We start from the raw sequence: 10,289 nt of genomic DNA, 5'->3' as shown, positions 1-10,289 counted from the left end.
GTAGTGAGGAGAGCAAAGTGCTGTCATGGAAGATGCGGCATCGCCCGGGGGGACCCAGGGAGTCACAGAAAACCAAGGAGTTCTGTCGGCGGCAGGTCGGGGAGGTAGGCGGGAGTCAGATGGGGAAAAGAAGCCCTTCCGGAGCAGCTAGTCTGCCGGGCTCCACGGGAGGCCGAGGGCGGGCGCTCACGGCCTATATTCCTGGGTATGTGTCGCAGGAGCCCTGGTGGAGCTCACCCCGAATCCCGGCGGCCTGGCCCTGGTGAGCCCCTACAGCACCCACCGGGCCGGGGACCCTTTAGACCTCGTGGCGCTCGCAGAGCAGGTGCAGAAGGTGAGGAGGCGGGGCTGGGATAGTGAATGACTATCTTCTTGCATATTTGGTCCTCCCAGCCACTTAGTGTAGTGTTTTTTGACTCCATTTTAACACTCGGGGAATACATGTTCATGGCCCGTTGGTGGCCTGACTCCAGCTGATCTTCTGAGACCAAACACCCCTTCAGCTGCAGCTTGAGTGCCCATAATCTCTGAGAAATGGCATATTTCATGCTGTATGGGTAAATAAGGATGTCACAGCCCTTAGCAATTGCTGCCTTCACAGGTAGTGACCCCTGAGGGAACTCAGGAAGGAGAGAATATCTCCCATCTAGCAGTCATCTGTCAGACTGTAGCCACTCCTTATAGTGAGCACTGAGAAAGCTCAGGATGAAAACAGCATGCTGCCTCAGATAGCTGAGGTGCGTATCAAAGGAATGATTTCAATGAGTCCAGACTCTTGTATCTTCACATATATAGAAAAGCGCTTAATTCTTTAATTTGGATTACCTGGTTTTCTTTAATTAGTAATAGTCTTTTGATGTTCAGACTACCTGCCCTTTGTTGCAAAACTTACGTATAACCTGGCTCCTCCCCTTGCTTCCTCGAAACAGTTCTCCCAGGGTCACTGGGAGTTTGAACACATGAATTTTTAATCCCAGTTTTAATATTAACTTGCACTGTGACTTGAGGTAAATTACTTTTCTCTGGACCTCAGCTTCTCTATCTGTAAAATGCCGGGTGTGAACTAGGAGAACTGTTAGGTCTGTAATTCTTGAAAATCCAGGTTTCCTTTAATCTTTCTTCCCAAGACTTCCAGTTGTAGAACCCTCTTTGAGTTGTTACAGGGCATTGCTACTTAAAAATTTATGATATCCCCTCATCCTGGTGTATATGATCACATTTGGCCTTGGTTATATTCAAAGGCCTTCATTTTGCTCAAAAAAATTTAATAATGTGCTTAAATTCCGTTACATGTCTCGGTACCTCAGTTTTGTTTTCAGATGCTTAGGAAATCTCCTTTGATATACTGTGTGCTTTCTCTTTCCTAGAGAGGTGAAAAGTAAAATATGACTTTTGTGGATTATGAAAACATGTGGGCTTCCCTGATAGCTCAGTTGGTAAAGAATCTGCCTGCAATGCAGGAGACTCTGGTTCGATTCCTGGGTGGGGAAGATCCCCTGGAGAAGGGAAAGGCTACCCACTGCAGTATTCCAACCTGGAGAATTCCATAGACTGTATAGTCCCTGGGGTCACAAAGAGTTGGACAGGACTGAGTGACTTTCACTTTCACTGTGTGTCTGTTGAATCAGATCACTTATTGGCAGGGAGGCTCCCACAGTCACATCTTAGGGAAACATTTTTGGTGGGTTACTGAGTGATATGTTTATTACAGTGACGTGGAAAAGAAAGAAGGAAGACAGTTTTTGTCCTTCAGTCAGTCTGTAATCTAGTGAAATACAGAGTATGCATCATTGTGCTGCCTCCGTTTTTCCATTTTCTTTGAGAAACTGAAGAAAAAGTACTCTGAAGATAAACAGAATCAAGAGTATTTCAGTTTGTGAACTGAAATGTACTTTGTAGCAGTACTGACTTCTTTCATGCAATTTAGATATTCATGTGTGTTGGAAAGTGCAAGAAGCCTGGTATTAAGGCACAAAATTTAGAATCAGACTGATCTGTGTTGAGATTTGTGGATGTGTGTGTGTGCTCAGTTGTTTTTGTGACCTTTTGGATTGTAGCCTGCCAGGCTCCTCTCCATGAGATTATCCTGGCAAGAATAGTGTCGTATTTGGCCATTTCCTTCTCCAGGACATCTTCCCAACCCAGGGAGCCTCTCCTCCATCTCCTGCATTGGCGGGCGGACTCTATACCGCTGAGCCATCAGGGAAGCCTTGAAACCTTGGACAGGCCACTTCACCTGTCTGAGTCTAATCCTAAAATGAGAAAGTGAAGTTATCATCTCCAACTTCATAAGGTATTATGAGAATTAAATGAGATATTATGCAAAGAGCCTCAGTGATTAGGGCCAGAGTTTGTGCTTAGTTGTTAGAGGTAGTCTTTCTCTTAATTCTGTTTTAATTAGGATCTTTTATTTACAAAGAACAGATTTGTTGCCACCTTAAGAAAAAAGATTTATTTCAAGGCCACTCCTAACCAGAACTATCCTAGCTCAGGAACCACCTACTCTCTGCTTGGCCATGAGGTACCTCACTGTCCCTGGAACAAAGTGCAAGTTCTTGTATCAGGGGTCATAAAGCCTTACGTGATTTGATGCCTGCACTCTTTTTTACATCTCCCCTCACTAACTGCTCAAGCTGCACTGGCCTCAGAAATGCCTGGAAGCTGCTTCTCTGATTTTTTTGCATGGCTAATCCTTTGCTTCAGACCCAAGTCAAATGTCACAACCTCAGTGAGACTTTCTTATCTATTAGTGCAGTTGAGAAACTATTTTAAATTTTAATGTGATCTTAAAAAAAAAGTTATAATGTGATCTTAATTTAAATTTTAAAACCTGGTAATTGAGTTAACGACTGGAAACTTTTAAGTATATTTGGAACAATTTGAGTATGTGAATTGACTCTTCCAACTATAAATTTTATGAAGTCTCAATACAGATTTTTTCCAATGAAAATATAGCATCCAAATTGATAGGTGCTGTGAATATAAAATATACACTTAATATGAAATGTAAAATATCTCTTAACAATTTTTATTTGATTACATGTTGAAATGATAAATTTTCTGATCAGTTCAGTTCAGTTCACTCAGTCATGTCAGACTCTTTACGACCGATGGACTGAAGCATGCCAGGCTTCCCTGTCCATCACCAACTCCTGGAGCTTGTTCAAACTCATGTCCATCGATTCGGTGATGCCATCCAACCATCTCATCCTGTCATCCCCTTCTCTTCCTGCCTTCAAACTTTCCCAGCATCAGGGTCTTTGTTCCAGTGAGTCAGTTCTTTGCATCAGGTGGCCAAAGTATTGGAGTTTCAGCTTCAGCATCAGACTTTTCAGTGAATATTCAGGACTGATTTCCTTTAGGATTGACTGATTTGATCTCCTTGTAGTCCAACGGACTCTCAAGAGGCTTCTCCAACACCACAGTTCAAAAGCATCAATTCTTCAGTGCTCAATTTTTTGATATATTGGGTTAAATAAACTATATTAGTAGTTTTTTGTTTTGGGGGGGTTTTTTTGGCTGTGCCGTGTGGCTTATGGAATCTTAGTTCCTCAACCAGGGATTGAATCCAGGCCACCACAGTGAAAGTGCCAAGTCCTAACTACTGGACTTGCAGATAATTCACTATATTATTACAATTAATTTTACTTATTTATTTTTACTTTTAACACAGCTACTAGAAAATTTACAATTTCATATGTGACTTGTTTCTGTCCTCAAGGATAGTTGCATTAGACTCTAATCTTAACGAAGGCCGTGGCCTCTTTCTCATGTTTGCCAATGTGTCCAGCGCAGTGCCTAGCGTGGTGTTTGACCCATGGTAGTTGCTCAGTGTGTGTCTGTGAAACAGATAAAGGCTTGACTCAGCCTACTCAGTTGTTTTCTCTTCACTCAGAACACGACTTATACCTGATCTTTATCATAAGCTTCCTCAACTAACCAGCAAATTCTCTTAATATTTCTTAGTTCAAGTTTAACCTCTTGCTTTCTTTTCCTTAACAGCTGTGTACCACTAAAAGTTAATCAGTGTTGTTTTTTTTGAAACTCTTCTGGTGGTCCAGTGGTTAGGACTCAGTGCTTTCATTGCTGGGGCCTTGATTCAATCTCTGGTTGGACAGAGCAAAAAAAAAAAAACAGTTAATCAGCTTTTTGTGAAAAGAAATCTGGAAGTTTTTTGACAGATTTCTGATGTGTGGATGATAATCCTTCCCAGCACATGAATTGGTTACATATGTGTCTCCTAGCTTTGAAAGTTTTTTTTTTTTAAGCAATTTCCAGTGCCTTCAGTTGAATTTCCTAGGACATGACAATCTTCTGTGTATATTATAATTGTTCCAGGTCTATATCATAGTGGTGGTGGTTTAGTCGCTAAGTCGTGTCCAACCCTTGCGACCCCATGGACTGTAGCCTGCCAGGCTCCTGTGTCCATGGGATTCTCCAGGCGAGAATACTGGAGTGGATTGCCATTTCCTTCTCCAGGGTATCTTTCTGACCCAGAAATCGAATCCGGGTCTCCTGCCTTTCAGGCAGATTCTTTACCCACTGACCTTACAGTCTTTTAAAAATACATTTTAAGTAACAGGAATGCAAATATAAGTTAAATATAATTAAAGTGTGATGTAAATAATTCAACTGAATAATGGTCAGTTTAACAGATACCTTCTAATAGCATTGAAACATGTATATTATCATATGTGAAACAGATCGCTAGTCCAGGTTCGATGCATGAGACAAGGTGCTCAGGGCTGGTGCGCTGGGATGACCGTGAGGGATGGGATGGGGAGGGAGGTGGGAGGGGGGTTCAGGATGGGGAACACATGTATGCCCATGACTGATTCATGTCAATGTATGGCAAAAACCACGGCAATATTGTAAAGTATTTAGCCTCCAATTGAAATAAATAAGTTAAAAAAGATACCTTCTGTATATAGTCAGGTTTCTATATCGCAGGCCATAAGAGACATACCCCAAGTGTCTTCAGATTTTCATTGTAAGATCCATCCCTGATTTCAGTAATGTTTAAATGTGAGAAAACAGATGGAGACCTGAGGAATAAGTGGGGTTAGTCAGGCAAAAGAGCAAGAGGCAAAATGTATTGCATGGAGGAGAGGCCATATGCAAAATTACTTGGAAGCAAGAGATTGGGGCATGTTGGAAGACTGAAAATTTTGAGTGCGACCAGAATCTAGAGTGAACAAGATAGATGCTTTGGGTGATAGAACAAGATCACTTATTTCCATGGTATGGAGTCATGGGGTCATGGCAGCATTGATTTCTAGGCAGTGCCTTCTGAGCTAGGCCTTGGGATGAGTGGGTGTTCATGGGAGAATGGTGAAAGTGGGAAGGGTATGAAAGGCATAAGCCAACATGTTGACATAATTTCACATTGGGATCTAAATAAGAGCATCGTAAAGTCTCACCCTTTTCTGACCCACAGTTCAGTTTTTCTCACCCTTAGGCTAATGAATTCATCAGAGCAAATGCCACCAACAAACTGACAGTCATAGCTGAGCAAATCGAACATTTGCAAGAACAAGCCAGGAAAGTAAGTAGTAGCATTTGGTAAGCTTTCATTTTCTTCATTTAGTTCACAGGATTGACTGAACTTGCTTATAATCACTGTAACTTACTTGTTTCGGTACCTCCTAGAAATATAGAAGTGTTGAGCAAAATAGAATAAGCCCAAGAGGTTAAGTATAAGGTTTTTCACTGGGAGAAAGCTCAGTGAGGTAAAGCATCTTAAGGGGAAAATTTTTGTTTTCAGTTATAAAAGTAATGTACTTACCACTGAAAAATTGGGAAGAAATTTAAAAACCACCCACAGCCAGTAGTACTCTACATTTTGAAATATAAGTTTTCCAAAGGCATTTTTATAACATAGTTGCATAATGTAGTCTGATTTTTCTCTTCAGTGTCTTCTGGATCTCAGTCATGATTCATTGATGTGAGGGAGCAAGACCCTAAGCATTGAACAGGTTCCAGCTTTCGAGTGGGGTGATCATTGAGTATGAGTGCTGTTTCCTCTTACACCCAATTGGTTACGTCTCTGTGGATTTTAGGTTTTGGAGGATGCTCGCAGAGATGCTGACTTGCACCATGTAGCCTGTAACATGGTGAAAAAACCTGGCAACATTTACTACCTTTATAAACGGGAGAGTGGTCAGCAATATTTTTCCATTATTTCTCCAGAGGTAAGAACATTTAATTGTTGCTACAAAAACCTACTCTTGTCTTTAAGAAATTCTTGGTGTAGTGTGTGTGTATGTGTTATGTGTGAGAAAATGTAGGCATAGGGGTTGGTAAGTGATTTTCTAGAAAACTAGAGGTGGCATGAGCCCAGAGATGCTCCTGAAAAATATATGCACTTAAATTATTTCACAATCATTATCTCTGTTCAGGGAGGTACCTGATGTGTAATGCAGTGCTTTCCAAGGATGATTCTGACTGGTCTGAAGTGAAAAGCCAAAAAAAGAAAATTGTGGTATAATTAGAAAACGGACTCAACTTCCTTACCTCCTGCCCTGATCAGAACTGACTCCTTTGCCTTCTCTAGGAATGGGGGACGAGTCGTCCACATGACTTCCTTGGTGCCTACAAGCTACAGCACGACCTGTCCTGGACTCCGTATGAGGACATTGAGAAGCAGGATGCTAAAATCAGTGTCGTGAACAAGTTGCTAAACCAGCCAGTGGCTCTGCCTCCAAGCACTGAACCCAACTTCCAGGGGTTCAGGTCCACTGAGAGTGGACTCTGACAAAGGCCATCAGGACATGGACCTGTCACCTCCTTGTTGCCCCAACCTCTGCCCTGGTGGGAGGTAGCAAGAGAGACGAAGGCGTGTGGGTGAATCATGAACTTCTTTGAAGGCGAGCCTGTGTGAATGGAAATGCTGCTGTTATTACTTTTATGTGGGATGGTAGAATCATATCAGTCTCTCCTGGGATCCTCTCTGGGTCACATGTACCCAACCAGTCCGTTTCAGAGGACCAGCCAATATACTTTCCTTCTCCTTCATCTCCATCTGTTCTTTCATGAGTTAGAGCGTTAAAGAAGCAAAGTTTTCTTCTTCCTGCAAAACAGGCTGGCGAGTCATTTTCTAGAAACACTGTTAACAGTCTTTTGTAACTAGAAGTGTTTAAGATTGGGATTGAGGCTATTTAATAGTTTGTGTAACTCTAGCTTCAGATTCATCTGGGAAGCAGACTACTGGGTCCTGGAGGATGATAAACAGCCTGGCTTGGCTAGCGATAGTGTGTAATTCCGGGGTGTGTGTGTGTGTGTGTGTGTGCGCGTGTGTGTGCGCGTGTGTGCGCGTGTGCATGCACTAAGTTGCTACAGTCATGTCTGACTCTGCCGCCCTGTGGACTTCTACACAATTGATAAGGTTTGGCTTACTTCACTCTACTCCCTACATTGACCACTAGGTGGTGCCATTGTGATTTCCTGGTTAAGCCAGTTACCAAGTTCAGAGAAAGGAGCATTGTGAAGTTATTTTGGAGGTGGCATCTCCTAGAGTGACTAATACCCAGTGATTATATACATTTTTCATTTACCCATCCATCCACCCATCCATAAGTAAATAATACTTAATTACTAAGTGTTAAGTGCCTTCTAGCTTCCAGATTCTGGAGAATGACACAGCTGAGTAAGACAGGCCCCTGTTTCCAGGAAGCTCACAATCTAGTTGGGGAGAAAGTCAGTCAGTCATTACAGCATAGTATAAAAAGGCTATGATGGAAGTACACATGGAATATCATGGCGCACCAAGGAGAGCTACCTAACTCAGCTTAGAGAACTTAAGAAGACTTGGAGGAGCTGACACCTGCTTGGGAACTGAAAAACAAGAGTTAGAGCTTATCTGGACGGTACCAACTGTCCTCTCTATGGGAAGGGTGTCTTTCGGAGTAGGGGGAGGGTTCGTTTTTGGATAGAATTTATCTGTGAATGAACAAAGGAATATCCACTTAACAAGCCACATCAACCAAAATAATCCTGCCAGTCACAAAGAGTGGATTGAGATATCTCCTGACCAGAACGGTCTTCTAACAGCTAGGAGATAGGTAGATGAATAGGATGATAATTCTAGACAAAAAAAATTGCACGTGAGGGACATTGATAAGAATTAATATAACATTTGGGGAATTGGAGCTAGTTTAAAGTGAAGAGTATTGGCCGGGGGGTGTGAGAAAAGAGCTAACTGAAGGATTGGGGTAGGGAGTTGATAAAATTGACCTTGTAGAAACCTCATTTTGACAACAGAGGATGAGTGGAGGCAAAACCTCTATGAGCATCCCAGTCCAGGCAAGAGATACTGGAGGTCTGAATTAGAGGTGCTGTATTTTATCGATCTTAAGATATACTTTTCTTCCTCCACATTTAATCTCTTGAGACCTGGATGCTTCTAGAAGTCAGTGGTAGGTCATTGTTTAAGTGGCAGCATTTTTTTCCTTATAGCTACATGAAATAATCGTGTGTCTTAACAATGGATGCCATCTTAGGCCTGATGAAGTGTGGCATTTAGAAAGTACAGTAGATCACCATCTTGTTAACTGGTACCACGTGGCAGAAAGAATGGAAGGAAAGACTCTTAGGTAACGCTTGAATCTCTAGCTTGAGTGTGTGGATGGTAGGAATGCACTAACAAAATAACAGAAAAGTAAGACATCCCTGATAATTTTCCAAAATAATTAGCAATCTGGTTGGCCCTGCCTAGGTTCACTGAGTATGAATAACAACTGACTGTACCTCCCATTCTCCTATGAGGGCTCTAGAAGGAGGGAAAGGAGGCCTGATTGTGTCCTTGGCTTCTGAGTCATCAGTCCACAAGCACTGAGATCACTGGTGGTACAGATTCAGAGATGATAAATACTGTTTAGTGAGCTCTTTTTCTGCCAGGCATAGCCATTGTCTGATTTAATTTTATATAATCACCATCTATAAGGTATTATATGGTATTCCTGTTTTACAGAGCTGGATTGTCTCAGAGATTTAAGTACCTGACCTGTGATTATATAGGTACAAAGTGCTAGAGGTCAAGTTCAGACATTCCTGTTTAGTTCATATCCATAAGCTGTTCTGGCTGATTAAGACAGTCCTAGAAGATCTCATAGAAGTGTGAAGAAATACATACAAAAGTGGCAGAGTAACGTGTGTAGGGGATGCTGTGGAAGTCGTTCACTGGAGTATTTAGTGATGAACATGCAGAGGGTGTAGATCAAAGTCTGAGGAAATTAGGTAACTTACCTAAGGTCACACAACTTAAGGGTAATTGAGCCCACACTTCTAGCATGAAAGCCCATGTGCCGACCCCCCCCCCCCCCACACACACACAAGATGAGGTGCATCTACCCTAAAGAACCTGGACCTTGGGAGGAAGGAGACTGAGTGCTTGGAGTAACTGGACCTCTGTAGTCCAAGCAGCATTTGATTCGTGGACTACTCCCTTCTTAAAAGCTTTGTTCTTCATTTTGATTTGGGATATTACCATCTTCCGCTTTACCGCCTGCATCTTTTTTGTCTCACGACAGTAATAGTTTGGACTGCTCTGAGGCTGAGTCCTTGGTCCTCTGTTCTTTCTCTGCTAGGTGATCTAATCATTTCCCTTGGCTTTAAATGCCACCCGCATGCTGCTGATTCACATGTGTGTGTCCTGATCTCTCCCTGAGTTTCATGCAGACTTAATTTATCCAACAGTCTCACTTGATGTCATTACAAACCTCACGTGTCCAAAATGGAAGTCTTGAGTTACACCCCAAGGCTGTTTTGTCACCGGTCCTGTTTGCATCAGCACCTGCATCACACTGCTGTTGAGACCCCAAACCCAAGCCATCCTGTTCTTCCCGCACCAATCAGCAAGTCTCAGCTCTGTCTTCAAAATATATCCCACTCTGACTGCTGCTCAGTGCTTCCGCCCCTACCCTCTTAGTCCACGCCGCCAGCGTCTCTGGCCTGGATGGGTGCAGTAACCTCACGTGCCTTTGTGCCTCTGTTCTCAGCCTCCTTCAGTCCATTTCTACAGAGACTTGTCATCACATCTTTTAAAAGTATATCAGGTTATAATCCTTCTATAAAAGCGACCCCCAGGTTTCTCTTTACACTTAGAATAAAGTCCAGACTCTTGTCGCCTCAATTTGGACTAGCCAGAAGCACATGTTCCCCTATTCCTGTTCTCCACTTTTGTGAGATCCAGAATGAGAGGAAGCTAGAAACTTCTGCCAGTTCGAAAGGAGGGTTTTTATTAGATCTCCCTACTTCCTCTCCCCCTTCTGAAGGAAGCCTTGGGGTTGTCT

General features: G+C 42.6%; 1 protein-coding gene across 2 annotated transcripts; it reads left to right on the top strand.

Moving 5' to 3' along the window:
- On the top strand, nucleotides 1-7,057 carry C3H1orf50 (chromosome 3 C1orf50 homolog). Of its 2 annotated transcripts, none has more exons than XM_052637711.1 (5): nucleotides 1-104; nucleotides 219-334; nucleotides 5,459-5,545; nucleotides 6,060-6,191; nucleotides 6,554-7,052. In XM_052637711.1, exons 1-5 carry the CDS (start codon nucleotides 26-28, stop codon nucleotides 6,752-6,754), a joined length of 615 nt encoding a protein of 204 aa, XP_052493671.1. In that variant the 5' UTR covers nucleotides 1-25; the 3' UTR covers nucleotides 6,755-7,052. The 2 variants fall into 2 exon arrangements, with proteins under 2 accessions (XP_052493671.1, XP_052493672.1); XM_052637712.1 differs by having other exon boundaries at nucleotides 18-95; nucleotides 6,554-7,057.
- Nucleotides 7,058-10,289: the final 3,232 nt, after the last annotated feature.

Source organism: Budorcas taxicolor, chromosome 3 (genome assembly GCF_023091745.1).
Source record: "Budorcas taxicolor isolate Tak-1 chromosome 3, Takin1.1, whole genome shotgun sequence".
Taxonomy (NCBI): Eukaryota; Metazoa; Chordata; class Mammalia; order Artiodactyla; family Bovidae; genus Budorcas; species Budorcas taxicolor.
This window is presented reverse-complemented; position numbering and strand designations above follow the sequence as displayed.

Excerpts from the sequence above, each read along its gene's own strand:
- C3H1orf50 (XM_052637711.1), top strand. The coding sequence starts at position 26 with ATGGAAGATGCGGCATCGCCCGGGGGGACCCAGGGAGTCACAGAAAAC. Across the intron at positions 335-5,458 it reads TCGCAGAGCAGGTGCAGAAG|GCTAATGAATTCATCAGAGC; the intron begins GTGAGGAGGCGG and ends TCTCACCCTTAG. Across the intron at positions 6,192-6,553 it reads TTTCCATTATTTCTCCAGAG|GAATGGGGGACGAGTCGTCC; the intron begins GTAAGAACATTT and ends TGCCTTCTCTAG.